Source organism: Papio anubis, chromosome 14, assembly GCF_008728515.1.
Source record: "Papio anubis isolate 15944 chromosome 14, Panubis1.0, whole genome shotgun sequence".
Classification (NCBI taxonomy): domain Eukaryota; kingdom Metazoa; phylum Chordata; class Mammalia; order Primates; family Cercopithecidae; genus Papio; species Papio anubis.
Genome location: NC_044989.1, coordinates 69,564,827 through 69,580,434, shown reverse-complemented (window position 1 = coordinate 69,580,434; position 15,608 = coordinate 69,564,827). Strand labels below are relative to the sequence as shown.

Genomic DNA, 15,608 nt, shown 5'->3' with positions numbered 1-15,608 from the left:
ATTATATCACTGGGGTCAGATATAACACAGGCACTGACAATGGCCAGAAATGCTCATAACACCCAGTTCTGCCCAGAGTGGGGAAGGCAATCTAGTGTATGGTATCAGAAAGGATTATTTGTGGCAAATGCTTACCATGCCCATTTGATTGAAGTAGGAAAAAGAATTTCTCTTCCTGGAGAGATGACTGAGACCCACATTACTCCCCTTAGGGATAGATTTATTCACCTGAGGTTTGAGACCCACCATCTTGGCCACCATTTAGAAGGAGAAGAATTGAACAGTCCACCCCAGCCTGGAGAAGCCCCTTCCTGCAATGTCAGATGAATGTGGATGCTTCTGCTCATCTTATTTATGAACCACACTTTAGGTTTGCATGGAATATCTCCAAAGGAGCTTGGCTGGAAATGCAGATTATCATTAATTCCACACCAGTTCTTCACATTTACAGGTGTCCTGTTGTAAATAATGTTAAGAGTAAAACTAAGCAAAAAGACATGGGCTCTGTATCCTGCAAAGTTGGGGTGGGATTCACAGGGAAGCGAATGTCACAGTGCTTGTATTTTAAAAAAATGTGAAGTTAGGGGCTCTGTAGGGTTTCCTGGCTACTCTTGAGGGCGCACATTTTTGGAAGGGACTAATCATAGGTGGTTGACAGTTCTCTTGTCTTACAACATCTGTTTCAGAAGAAAGTGAAATGTTTTCTACACCAGCCCTGACAACCAGCAATTTTTGTACTTTAAAAATCCTTTGCAAGAATGTAAACTACTTAACTGCCCAAAGGAAAATATATTTTATGCGTTGCTTCTATTTTAATGTTTACAAGGAAGTCCCAACTAAAGATGCTGGCTAAAGTACTGAATGTGCACAATTAACTGAGTATCTTTTAACAGATCCTTGCTTTCAGCTCTCAAGTGACTCAGAGAAAATTGTGTTAAATCAGTGATTGCTTTATAAGTACACTGCGAAATGGCACTTATAATCAAGTAAAGGAGATGCATCCTTTCAAACTCCAAAAACTAAAATGTCCCAACTTAAGTAGAGAAGGAAGAATCTTTATAACTTAGTGACTACTTGAATTTTGAGGAAAAAAAGAGAAAGGAATAGAAGATTACAGAAGTGGAATCATAAGGCTTCTAATTTGTTTAGATATGATAACCTGGGATGGGGTGTGGTGATTCCAAACAATACAATACAATTGTAGTCAGCATAAAAATTACAATACAATTGTAAAGAGAATAAAAATCATGTTTGGCATATGCCAACTCTATACCCTTATACCAAATATATAGTAACTGTTAAGTGATACCTTGTTTATAATATATTTAGATGGACAAAGTATTATTCTGATTGTTTTATATCTAAGTGATACTCCACAAAACAGATTTATCTGAAGACAGATTAGTGAACAATGGCGGATCTCAAATCATGTTCACATTTAGCACCTGATAAATGATCTTAATTCCTGCTATTAATGGTTCCTTTGTTCAACTTAATGCATTGGAGCATTACTCAGGGTATTTCAAGCAATTTCATGAGAAAGTTGATTGATCATGCAAACAATATGTAGGATTTTAACATTCTTTATACCATACAGAAAACTTTTTTCACATTTCTAGTACTTTTCTAGTTTTATTTGTTACACGTAAATTCAGTTAGAATTTATTCTGGTGTAAGGAGTGAGGTGAAGCTCCAGCTTTTCTTTTTTCTTTTCAAATTTCTAACCCGTTATCTCAAAACCATTTACTATCGGGAGCCTGAGGCAGGAGGATCACTTGAGGCCGGGAGTTTGGGATGAGCTTGGGCAACACAGTGAGACCCTATCTCTTTAAAAACAAAAACAAAAACAACCCCCCTTTCCCCTCCTACACACATTAGCCAGGTGTGGTGGCATATGCCCATAGTCCCAGCTGCTTGGGAAGGTGAAGTGGCAGAATTGCTTGAACCCAGGAGTTTGAGGCTGCAATGAGCCACGACTGCATCACTACACTCCAGCCTGGGTGACAGAGTAAGATCCTGTCTCCAAAAAACCCCCAAAACACACTTATTAAAGATATAATTTTAAAATGTGTACGTGCCCAAACCTATTAAAAAGCAAATACTAATGAAAACTTAGAAAAAACCTGTGGCATGACTTTCTGTTTGTGGATGGTTTTATTCCAATTAAGATGTAGTCAAGGCTTAATGAGATCTTACAAAGAAATAAATTCAGGAACTAGAAGGAGATGCTCTTCTACCCACAAAATATTTAAAAGGAGGAGCTGGATTAAAACTGCTAGGAGGGATAAAGTGAGTTGTATCAGAAATGCAGAAGCAATACAAAGATTTTGAGATGTACATAGAAGGGTATTGATTGCAGCACTGTCCACAACACTGTCTGGTTCTTGGGTTGCTGCAAATCTCTGGACTCCTTGTAAAATCAATCCTAGTTGCCTTTCTGCTATGTTAGCCAAACACAATCCTGAGGCACTATATTTTTCCTGTATGTTCTCTGTTTTCACTTTTTATTTATTTTCTCTTAGTGTGGATTACATTTTTGATTTGAAATTTATGAGAAATAAAAAAAATTTTGAATGTCTGACAGCTAAGGAAGAAATGACAGTAATCCAGACAGTAGAGAAATTAGTGGAAGGCATGAAATCATTTGAGAAACGTACTTTAATGTATAGCACAGCAACCACTGTATTATGATCAGGATACTGAGGACTTGAATACATTGCACTTTATTTTTATAACAAACAGACAAATAACCAGAAAAAAGAGTTGATTTAAGAAATTTATTATTTTTTTTAAAAAAGCAACTTCCAGGGTTGTCATTGTACAGGTTTCGCCCAGTCTCCTATAGCATGGTATAGTGATAACTGATTTTTTATAATAAGGACTCAGAGGCATTGAAGATCCATAACTATCTTCTGAATTATCACAGAAAGAAGAAAGAGTTAGAAGAGTTTAATGTTAAGTGTATTAAAAATCATATTCTAATTCTTTTAATTTGGTTATCTGAGTATGATAATACAGGAGAGCTCAGATAACAAGAAAAGGCAATTGGTTAGAACACTCCATTCCCACAGGATGTGCATTAACAGACTTTTTACTGCATATATCTTTATATAGTTTGCAAACTAATTCAACCCATTTTACACAGCATTAATTTTTTTCACTGAATTGACACTGGGCTGAAACATTTGCTTATCATCTTATAATTATTTTTTTCCAGTTCTTTAATGGATTTTACTCCCATCTGACATAGTGTTTGGATTTTAGTGTATGTGACACTTCGAGATCATCTCTGCCCATTCTAATGATAGTTACAATGAGGTTACCCATGGCCAGATATCCAAGACTATTAATTAATCCACCAGCTCTGTTCTCAACTTTGGTAAAAGAGAGACCTTGTGTCTCACTGGAGGGTGCACCAAGCTTCAGGCAAGAAACTGAGCTGGCTGTCAACAGACTATGGTTCTTATCAAGGTTCTTATTAATGCTGTGCAAACAAGGGTCTCGTCATTTCGGTAACTATTTGTACATTTATAAAAGCAATACAGTCATGGGAAAAACCAACAAGCACAGCTTGGTAGAATAACCTGCCATGAAATATCATCGGCTTTATAATAATTTACTACAACTGTTCTTTTTATTCACACTGGATAGGAAATGCTTCCATCTAACACATGGAATACGAATATATACAACACAAATTTGGCTTTAATAAAAAAAAAAAACAGTTCAAAAGGACTATAACACGGGGGCTGAAAACAATAATTTTGTGCAGTTTCCTGATCATAATCACATGTCTCCTGCCTTTTACAGGGAATGACACAAGTATTGATGGATTTTGTAAACCAGTTAAAACATTCTCCTGCCTGTACTAGCCCACTATGAAGATATCACCTTGTTCATACAGTCTATAGAAGTTTCTCCTTCTTAACTGTAATTCTAAATAACCCGGGATGACACACTGAGTCGGTTTTAAGAACAAATCCTGCGGAGCCTTTTCAAAATCATCATACATTTGCAGTTCCCTATTCCATCAAAATGCTTTGCCAAAACATCTTGTAACTGCACTGGGCATATGACTGATGTGCTGAATGGTGCATTTGCACTGATGCTCACCATCTCGTTGCTCAGCAACGTCAGCATCTTGGCTTGAACTTCTGAATGGCCACGGGAATCACGCGGCAGTGCCATGGGGTGGGTGGACTGTTTTAGACTGCCAGCAGTCAAAACAGTTGTGATGGGCTCAACGTCTCTACACTGTGAGCCTGGGGAACCCATTCTCCTGCGGAATGGTTTTCAGGGGCCCAGCAATGTTACTGCAGGTGGCTGAGATATTCTGGCCCCTGCTTACGAGGAACTACATGAAAGAAGAAGCCTAGTGTTCTAAAGAAATAGACAGTGCGGCAGGGTTGGGGAGAGGCTGGGGGGTTGCTTTCATGAGTTTGGAAATCTCTGGTTTTAGCTCTCTGAGAAGGCTGGGAGACTCTGTTGTAGGCAGCTGTGGGAGAAGGCTAGGGTTGGAGGTACACTTGGAGATGCGTTAGTTTGGCGTTGGCACTGCAGATTCAGCGCCCGTGGTCCCTGACTAAGGCACTCTGCCTAGATCTATTTTCCCCTGACTGTACCTTTTATGCTCCCTGGCTTTCCCATTCTCCCTGGAAACTCCTGTTTGTTTTTGCTTTCTAAGATACAGATAGCAAAGTAGGTTTCATTTCTCTCATCTGACTGTTGTTGGGTTCGTCTGACTGTTGAGTGGCGGCTTTTTGGAATTGTAATTTGAGAAGGATTGTGAAGAAATCAGTGGGCTTAATAGGAAGTAGTGCTGTGATTGATTAGCAATGTCTGCCATGGCCACAAAAATTGGTGTTGATAAAATAAATGCATCCCAGGCCCTTATATCTCGGTTCTAAGTAAAGTGAGCAAATGAAGCTGGCTTGATGTATTCCTGAAGGATCTTTGGAGACCATAGCCCAAGCCATTAAATTGATATTTATTTTATATTCTGCTTTGTTCCAGAAAAGATTTGAGAATCTGGGGGGCTTGGGACAGGAAGTTTAGGACTTGTGGAGGGAGATAATTTTGAACAGGCTGATGCAGGAGGCCCACGACAAGGAGCTCTGTTTTTACCCCTGGGCGATGAAGCCCAGTGTTTAGCAAGTGATTATAGGGCTTACTGATTAAACAGATCCAGAAAGACCTGGAGAAATGGGGTGAGTCCCAGGCATGGTGGGAATTTCAGGCAGAACATTTCTGTGTTGCAGATCTGATGTATTTCCCCTTGGTTAACAGCTGATGTTCTATGTTGAAAAGCCAAAGAGAAATATATTTGTATACACACACATCCCTTATGGGGGTTAATCAAAGATCCTTATTATGTCAGGACCATAGTCTCTCAGCTCTACCCAGAAGTCTCTGGTGCACAGCTTTACCAAGAAAAAAAAAAAAAAGAAACTAGTGATATTGTGTGATAGGTCCTAATGATGGTATTTTGGGAAGATCAACTCATGTTTATCTCTGGAAAACAGGATAAACTTCATACCTCAAGTGATTTAAACTGAAGTCAAACCTTGATTTTTCACATGAATCATTAACAGGTTGCTCTTCGACAATGCCATTGTCTGTTGATTTAGGGACCGTGTCTGGCCAAAGCCAGCCACCTCTAGCTGCTGATGGCCTGTGGGTTTTAGAAACTGACTGATGCTCCCATCAATACGCCCCTGTCAATTGCACACAACTGATTTCACTTACACATCAACAAAGCAACATACCTTTTCCATCAGTAAACACCTGCTCCCTTTCTCACTTGGAAACGAAGAATTTGCAAGGAAAAGATGGCATATTTTTATATACCTGCAAACCCCAGGAGAACATCCTTTTGCATACCTGTCTGATGTTGAGTTTCTTACCACACCAGGGACCCCAGTATTTCCAAAGTTGTAGGCAAAGATTTCCTCTTTCCTGGGTGGTGCACAGGGGTGAGGGTCCTTAGGCTCCTAGGCCAAGGGTCCAAAGTCCAGGGATGGAGGTGGAGTGGAGGCAGGAGGGCAGCATTTTAGAAACCCAGCAATGTATTTCTTATCCAACTCTGTGTTTCACCCTCAGATAAATGATTTTCTTACTGGTCTCCATGAGACATAATCCTGTTGAGAGCATCTTGCAGTTTTGCTGTCTCTGGAACCTTCTAGAGGTGATAGATGGCTGGCTATAAATGTGACTGTGGTTGCCTCCTCATTTGTTTTCTGGCAATTTAAAATATCTGTTTCTTTCCGCGGATCGTGATTGTTGGTATACTGGCATTGCCAACCAATTTTTAGCAATGTGTGAAGATCAGTGGGCTTAATCACCACTCCTCTTCTCTAACTGGAAAGACTTGTTCTAACACCTCCTGAAGTTTCTGAGAGAGCCCAGAGCAGGAACTTTGGGCTCTAGACAGAAGGTCTTGGAGGAGGGCGGGAGGGAGGAGGTGCCCTGTTGGGAGGTGGAGCCTGGGGAGGAGGGGGAAGGGTGGAAGGTGGGGACGGGATGGGAGGGGTGGGGGCGCTGGGGGGCGGGGGAGGGCAGTGGGGCGCAGGAGGTGGGGGGGTGTAGATGGGGGCAGGAGGTGGCGAGGAGGTGTGGTAGGCGTTGTTGAGCGGGTACTTGGTCGGCTGGTTGTTCTTGACCCTGGTGAAGTTGATGCAGCGCCCCTAGAAGAGAACCGGAGAGAAGGAAGCATGAGCGGATGGCCTCACATCAGGGCCTGCGGTGCTGCAGTGGGCGGCTTGCAAGGAATATGTGGAAAGCAGGCCCCTGTTGGTGACAACTCTCCAGTGGCACATAGTAGAACTTGAGGACAAGTGAGCTCCCCGCTTTCTTTTCCTGGACTGTGTTGCAAAATTTATCTTTTCCTGGAGTCTAACTCTCTCAAGTGGGAGAAAGGGAAGGAGACTGACCTTAATTGGGTGCTGTGTACAGAGGTCGTCAAACTGAATCTCCTCAACAGCCCTGCTAACCGGGTATTATTAACTGTTCCATTGCATAGATGAGGAAACAGGTTCAGAAAAGCGAGGTTACTTTTTCAAGGCCACACAACTAGGAAGAGGTGGGGATTGGTGATTCTAACCCAAAATAGACTCCAGAATTATCCTTCCTGCTGCTACTTTGCCTTCTGGAAGGGGTCCTCATATTGCACAAACAAAAGTCATTTATTCTGATTCATTTCAATTACATGCCTGGAAACGGCAGAAGGTTAACACCACGAGCTTCTCCTATATTGTAATTCAAGGATGTAGCTAGAATCTGTGATTGGAGTTGTCGTGGAGCCCCTGATGCATTTACCTCGCCCGTGGCCCCTCAAGCGCTTGTTCCGGGCAATGAATGAAGGAGGCAGCTATCTCTACTGATGTGACCAAAACAGCTTCCCCATCCATGCCTTGCCTTCTGCAACGTGCTAGTAAATAATAAACAGTTTATCCTGCCCTTGTTCTGGCTGTGGGAATCCCTCTTCTACATGCGGCTGCACCTGTGCAGGTACCCTTAGTTGTCGTCACAGGAACCGACAACCTGTGTACCTTAAGAAATACAACCTGGGGACATTCTATTGCCAAGCAGGCATCTACCCTGAATTCTGCTTTTCCCCTACCCTTCTTGGGTACTCAACTGAACAATGCAGTGAAGACCCTGGAACCCCTTACAGCAGCCTCCTGAAAGTCAGCGTCCAAAGCCAGCCTTAAGTAGCCCTGGGTCCCCTATAGTGTGTCTGCTCTGCTCTCCAGAGTCACAGGCGTGCTTTCTCTGTCCCCGACTAGATACCCTCTAGTCTCATCTGGCACTCAGGAGCTTCCGTGCAACACTCAGCTCTGCAATGGAGGGGAGACGGGTCCTCCTGCTCATCAAATTCTGTGCTGGTGTGAGCTCACTTGGCCACTTGCCTGGGTGTGTACCCGCCCTCCTGAGGGCTCCTGGCCTCCCTCACTTCCCATGCCTGTGGGGCATCTTATTGTTCTCTCTCTGGCATGTCTGGATGCCTACAGCATCGTTCCTCACGGAGGCCGGGGTGGGGTTGCTCCTCTCTGAGGCTGCCCTCTGTGCTGGGCCTGGGGCTGGGGTGTGGAATTGTTCCTGGCCACATGCTCCAGAATGGAAGTTATCCTGTGGTGTCCAGCCTGAATGAGATATGTCCAGAGAGCAATGAGTTTCCCTTTCCAGGCCTTTTAGGGACAAGCCTGAACGGGAATGAAGAGGGTGAGGTGTGGAATTTGGGGAACAATTGCTGCTTAAATTAGCTCTAGGACAAGAGGAAAATGAGAGTGTGTTATTAGAGACTTGGCTCAGGATGGGCCACAATAGGGACAAGCTGCATGCTTGTGGGAGGCAGTGGGGCTGAGCAAACTTTCCCTCCCTGTGCACAGCCCCGTGCGTCCTTCAAGTCATAAATCATGTCCCTTTTCCTCCACACGTTTCCCCCACAGTGACTCCAGCCTCCACTTACCCTTTGCTTCCTTGAGTTCTCTAGTTACAGCCTACACCACACATTGCAGCCTGCATACTACAGTTATTTCATCTGTAAATGCCTTGCCTCCCTGGCCAGACGAGAAAGTTCTGGAAGGCTGCAGCCTTGTTTTGTGCTTTGCTGCTCCACAGCTCACAGCCTCACAGGGTGTTCTGCATAGTACAGGGACTCTTAGTAAAAACGGAGTTGTCTGAGCCACTCAGGAAAAGTTGGGGGTGGGAAACCTTAGCAATAAACTGAAAATTAATTCCTAGAACATAGCATTAGTCAGAGGGCATCTTGGTGAGGAAGGGCCGAACTTGATGGGACTGCAATTGGTTTAGGAGTTGCAATGCTATGTTTAGATGTCAGCACCCTTGTTTCTCTGAGCTTGCATTTCATGTGATTAAACCAGGTGCTAAGCGGGGGAGGCTCTGATTCGAGTTCCACTCACTGCACAAAGAAGTTACCCCCTCCTCGTTGCACTGCCCAGAGCTCCCGGTTTATGTCCAGCCTTTCAGGCATGATGCCGATTTTGTAACCCAGTACTGCACATTCCCGGCTGTTCAAGCTGCCCTCTTTTATAGCTTTATAAATCTAAGCCTCGGTTACAGTTTATTTATGATTCTGGATAAAGCTTTCCTTTAAGATGTGAGGGCCCTAATGATTACCATCTGTGATGAATTCCCGCGACGACAATTTAGAGCTGGGATTTACTGGGCTATCTGTTCTGCCCTTCGTTCCTAGACATGCTAAGTCAGACTGAGAGGCTCAAGAGATTCGCGTCCTTTAAAGATGAAGGGAAACCCTCATCCTGGGGAAGGAGCTGCTGGTGCCTGGGGTCGAGTGCTCATCCGGCTTCAGATCCCCTCCAGAGCTGGCCACCAGGCTGGGCGAGAGGGGAGGCTAATTAATTAATCCAGAAGCTCAGGTACTTATTCTCTTCAATTGAAATAAGTCACTCTACTGTTTTCACCAGAGGCTGTTTTGTCCAGAGACAAAATCAGGAGCTCCCAGCCTTCTTCTGCCAATATCTCTGTTCATCATCCACGTTAGGATTCCCAGCGGTTTTCAAAAAGGTCTGAAAGCATCCACAGACTAAAAGATGGTCTCTCACATCTGTCCCCTGAAGATGGGATGAAAAAGGGCAGTGGCGGGGAGTGAGGTGGGGAGGAAGACCTGAGGTCAGCACTTCCAGCTGCCGCCAATGGTGTCTTGGCCAGAGCAGCAGAGGGATGGCGATGGGGTGGGCTAAAATGGTGATGGTGGAGGCAGAGAGTCCTCCTTCCTCTGGTCAGTAACACCCTAGGGGTACACCCATGGGTCACCTACTCCAGAGCATTGTGCTGAGGTTCATTATAGACTTTCCCCAACTCCCCACCACCTGATCCTTTAGAGCTGAGCACAAAAGCCCAGAGCTCTCATCAGGCAGCCAGAGGGGAGGGGGCAAGCTCCCAGCGTCTGCCCTGCCCCCACTGTGGGACACCCCACAGTGTGATGTGAGGTGGGGGTATTCATATCACCTGTCACTACAGGATTAGGAGGACTCCCTTAATCAATGTTACGACGGCCTTGGAACAGTGCCTGGCGCACTGTGTTTGGTAAACGAAGCTGAGTCTAATGCTGTCTCTGCAGGTGGGGATGCGCAGACACAATCAGACCCTGTCTGTGGTGGAAAGGCCAGTTGGAGGTGGTATCAGGTGTTCCAACTCCTAGTTTAGTGCCTTCTGAGCGAGCTGCAGACTACAGCTTCTATACTCCATACCTGGCTTCTATAATAAAATTGGTATATAGGAAAAAATGTAGCAAAAATGTAGGGAAAAACAAAGCAGCTCCTAGAGCCTGCTCTCTCCTGTCTGTCCTCTCCTCCTGCTGCCACTAAGCCCTGTAACTTATTTCTTATAGGACCTCCCACAGCGCACTGCACACACGTTTGATTGATGATGAATTTACACGTACTTATCTTCCTGAAAAAAGGTGCAGACTCGGCATCAACAAATCCCTGGGGTAATATACAGTAAGACCCATAGTCTTCGTAAGAGGGTGTGGTTACAATAAGTTCTTAAAACCTGGAGTCAGAGGTGCCAGCACAAACACAGTAACATTTAGACCACATAATTGGTCTAAAGATCAGTTTACACAACATCGTTTTTTGCTTGCAAGAGGATAATAGAAAGGCCAGATGTTCTCAGTGTCATGTAGGCCAGCAAATCTGCACCAGTGTTTGGTTAAAAGGTTGCTAGGATGATTGGAACTCTCACTTCATAACACTAGTCTTGGTGACCCAGTTTTATTTTCTACAGTACCGGTTTTGTGTGGTTTGATTCAGATCCAAGATTTGGCTTTGACCTCAGTTTACCTCAGCGTCCTCATTTACAGGAATGAATGCCAATTATTTTCACACATTAGCAAACATTTCTCAGATTAAATTCTAAGAAGAAAATGCAACAATATCTCCAGCTAAATGAAGGCTTAGCACGATGCCAGCTGGCCTTCCTCCTAGGCTTGAAAGTGCCATTTTGATGTGGCTGTATCTCATGGCGGTGGGAGGACCACCTGAAATGTCCAGGTACATTAGCGTCTTTATTTATCATCAAAACTCGGTCAGTTACGCATCATTATTTTCATTGTACAGAAAAAAACTGAAGTCTCACACCTATTTAAATAACTCGCTCAAGACTACACAGCTAGTACGTGGCAGAGTGGGATTAAAACCTAGCTCTGCCTCAGGAACTCATCCTCTTCATACTGTATTCCTGAATATAGACTAAAAGTGCAAATGGTTTCTTGAAAGACTAGTAGATAGCAACACACGGTGTAGGACTTGACCACAATCCAGCAGCTCTTGACACAGCTAAGCGATTCTTCCTGAACCTAAGTCTGGCCAATTCACTCTCCAGCTCAAAATTCTTCAGTGATTCCCCATCACCTTTAAAGTAAAAGCCAAACACCTCCAACTGGCATACAGCCCTTTGGGATCTGGTCTGTGCTTATGTCTTTCAATTGATGTCTTACTCTTTTCTTGCAAGATGTCCAGCTTGGTCCACCCTATGCCCTCCACAAATATTTGTTCAATGAGGAATATAATTTGCCGTGTGGCACTTTTCTCTAAATGTTTCCCATTAGAAACATTGCTCCTTAACTGGTGGGTGAGCACCTCTGAGGCAGCCGCAAGGGCTTCTCTTCTGGAGCCTAGAGTTGCTCTAAAGAGCTCAACGTTCAAGTTCAAGTTGGCACTCAACAGATACTGCTCACACACCGGAGCTCCGAGGTGCTGCAAGATGTCTTAGAAAGCTCTGATTTTTCCCTGCGGGTTTAGGCTCTCCAAAGGTCAAGGATCCATGAACACAGCTATGAGTTTAGGGCTTCTCAGTCACCTCCCCATGGTCTCCTTGGACATCTCCTAGGTTCTTGGAGAAAGGATGGCAAGAATCCTATGTACTTCCCTTGGCTTCCACACTTGAAAGGTTCACGTTACCTCTAAAAATAATTTTTGGGTTACCTTTGATTGCTTTATCAAAGGAAATTGTTCATCAACAAAAAGCTTTGCTTCAATTGGAGGTGACATATTCTGAAATAGTTATGATGAAATGATCAAGATGAAATATCTTGTTGATCAGGTTCTGGATTTCCCTGGGTTTGAACTCCTGGCATTGATGGTCTGAGGAGTATAGAGACAGGACACTGGTGGTGGGGGCTGTGGTCTGCTTTGTGGGTTGCAGTCAGGAGGCAGAGTTCTACCTCTAGTCCTGCCACTAACATAATCATTGTGAAACCTGGGGCAAGTCATTTTCTCTCTATGAGCCTCAGTTTCTTCATCTGTCCAATAAAGTTGTACCGGCTAGATGACATTCAGGGCCTTTCAGTCCTAATATTCTATAATTCCATCAACATTTTTTGTTTTTTTTGAGATGGAGTCTCACTCTGTGAGAGTGATCTTGGCTCACTACAACCTCTGCCTCCCAGGTTCAAGCGATTCTCCTGTCTCAGCATCCCAAGTAGCTGGAATTACAGGTGTGTGCCACCATGTCTGGCTAATTTTTTTGTATTTTTAGTAGAGATAGGGTTTCGTCATATTGGCCAGGCTAGTCTCGAACACCTGACCTCAGGTGATCCGCCGGCCTCAGCCTCCCAAAGTGCTGGGATTATAGCTGTGAGCCACCGTGCCTGGCCTCCATCAAAATTTGAATTCCTTTGAAACCTTTTCCTTGGATAATTTAATCTGAATTTTTTTGGGGCAGCCAGTTTGCACATTTCTTTATACTAATTACTTTGGTTAATGCTTTGTATTGCATATTTTCTGGTTGGTCATTAGATTTTTAAAAATACTAATAAATTGAAATTTCAAAATTGGAGGTCTGCTTTTCTATTATTGTGGTAAGAGTTTGAGCTTGCCTGCAAGTTCTGAATTTGAGTTTGTGGGATGACAGGGAGATGTGACAAGAGGTGTGGGCCGATTGTGTGCAAAAGAGTTGCCAGTGGTGAGCTCATGTGTGCTGTGTGTTATGAGACATCTGTTTGGGCATCAGGCACGCTCAGTGGAGAGGGAGCTGGACTTTGGAGATGGTTAAAAATATGCTATGGCTCCCACAGATTAAACCAAATAGTTTCCTATGAACGGAGGTCATCTAAGGAGATTGGATTTCACAGGAAGAACTCTAAAATAATTAGATTGAAAAAGTATAACATATACGCCAAGTTTCCTCTGACAAATAACTTTTTTCTCTGGCCTAGTTCTCCCATTGATTATCTTGTTTGGAGGGCTATAGGTATTTCTCAAGTTACTAATGAATTAGGTTTCCAAAGTCAGTTGTTTGGAATTATGAGCATAGTTTCTAACTTAAATCATTCTTGTAAACTCAGGCTAGACCACAAAACCTCATTGACATATTGAAGGCAATTGACACAATCCTGCCAAAGGTGGTGCTCTACTGATGAATTAAACACATGAACAATGAATGGATGGCTGGATAGGATGACTTAATAGTTAGCCTTCTACCCTATGATTCTCTTCATTTGTTAATTTATTTTTGCATTTATCCTTTTGACAAATGGGTTTTGAGTGCCGGCTATGTCCTCAAAAGTGCTGCAGACAGTGTTGAGCAAATGTTGAGGTCCCTGTCCTCATGAAGAATATAGTCTAGAGGTGAAGACAGACAGTAGTCAAATGGACCCCAGCAACCACATTTGTGATCTGTGACCCTGAGCTTGACCACAGTTGACTGGACCAGAGGTGGACAACTATGCTGAGCTAGAGCGATCAGATTCTCTCTCCAGTGAATTTGGAATGAGCACTGAGTGATCAGTCAGGACTGATCATTTGAATAGAGGGAATGTAAAGTGGGAACCTAGGGATGAGGGAGCAGCCATCTTCTGCCACAGTCAGGGAGAAGCAGAGAAAGCTCTGATTCTGTTTCATAAAGACCCTTCATACCCATTCATTCTGCCCTGCCCTCATTCTTGCTCATCTTCTAACACTTGGCCACCAAGTAAACCAGTCTCCCTGTTCTCAGCCTTTCCCTTTCACTTGGATATTTTGGTTTTCCATGTAAAATTCATACACACGCATGCACGCACACACACACATATATAAATGTGCACATACATACATATATATGTATGTCTACATATGTGTAGATAGAGGTATGTATAAAATGTATGTATACCTGTATACATAAAAATGTATATACACACAGACACATTCAAAGTTATCTTGCTGGCCAGGTGAGGCGGTTCATGCCTATAATCTCAGTACTTTAGGAGGCTGACGCAGGCGGATCACTTTAGCCTAGGAGTTAGAGACCAGCCTGGCAACACAGTGAGACCCTGTGTCTACAAAAATAAAAAAAATGAGCCTGACGTGTGTGCCCTTAGCCCTAGCTACTTGGGAGGCTGAGGCAGAAGGATGCCCAAGAGTTTGAGGCTGCAGTGGGCTATCATGGCACCGCTGCAGGGCATTCCAGCCTGGGCAACAGAGCGAGACCCTGTCTTGCTCCTTCGTCTTCCCCAAAGCTGGAGCCATGGGCAAACAGAAGGGTGTGTTGGGAGTGGTGATGCTCTGATCCTTCTCGGCTCCCCTTTTCTCTGCCTCAAACTTGCCCTGCCTATAAATCTCATAATAGCCTGCCTTTTATGTGCTGTTCATGGAAAGGGATCCAAGGTCAACTCTTTTAGTTATTTGATTCATTTTGCTGACACACAAACTGGCACGTTCTCCATAATAATGTCTTTGGATGCCAGAACTGAGGGTAAGATGAAAGCACACAGGAAATATTTGGTAACACGAGGAAACTAGAAAAATCAAGGAAAGGGTAGAAATAAAAATGGTATCTCTTTAGTTGAAAAATACACAATGAAAAAAGAAAGAAGAGGAAGGGAGAAGGGAATGTTAAATTAGAGCATTCGGAATTAATATTTTGTGCTTATCTTCACAGAGCACACACACACACCCAGTGGTGGATATATTTAGGAAAATGGGATCATCCTGTATAAAAGTTTTAAAGTAGTTTACTGTGACCACTTCTCCCCTGTCATTTTCAATGGTTGTAGAATCTTCTATCACATGGAAGCACTAAATGCAGTTAAGAATTTCTTTATTGTTGGATATTAAGAGTGTATCTAATTTTTCTCTATTATAAACAATGCTGTGATAAAACCATTCATAAGTATTTTCATACATCTGTCAATTGTTTTAGAACAAATTGTTTGAGGTAGAATTTCTGGGTCAGAGTTTATGGACATTTTAACAGTTTTTGATACTGTCAAACTGTCTTCTATAAAAAGTGATATTCACTCGTAGTTCCAGTACTATTTTATGAGATTTCTATTTTCCTACACTTTCATTTACAGTTTTAGAATTAACCATTTTTGCCAATTTGACTATCTGAAGGAATTGTATTATTGTTTCCATGTTCAGTTTTATTATTTGTGAGATGAAAGTTTTTAAAATGTGTGTGTATATGTATATGTAAAGATATAAAGATATGTGTGTGTATATATATACATATATACACTCACACATGTATATACACACACCCACATACTACATATATATATATATAAGTCCTTTGTATTTCACCTTTAATGATTTGTCTGTTCATATACTTTGCCCACTTTTACTGAGGTTTTGATTTTTTTAAAA

General features: G+C 43.0%; 1 protein-coding gene across 1 annotated transcript in view; it reads right to left on the bottom strand.

The window, feature by feature from the left end:
• Window positions 1–2,763: 2,763 nt before the first annotated feature.
• ANTXR1 (ANTXR cell adhesion molecule 1) overlaps window positions 2,764–15,608 on the bottom strand; it is a 237,863-nt gene continuing 225,018 nt past the window's right edge. Inside the window, exon 18 of the mRNA XM_021924899.2 lies at window positions 2,764–6,683. Coding sequence (XP_021780591.2) covers window positions 6,423–6,683 — 261 coding nt within the window. The 3' untranslated portion in view covers window positions 2,764–6,422. The remainder of the gene's footprint in view (window positions 6,684–15,608) is intronic.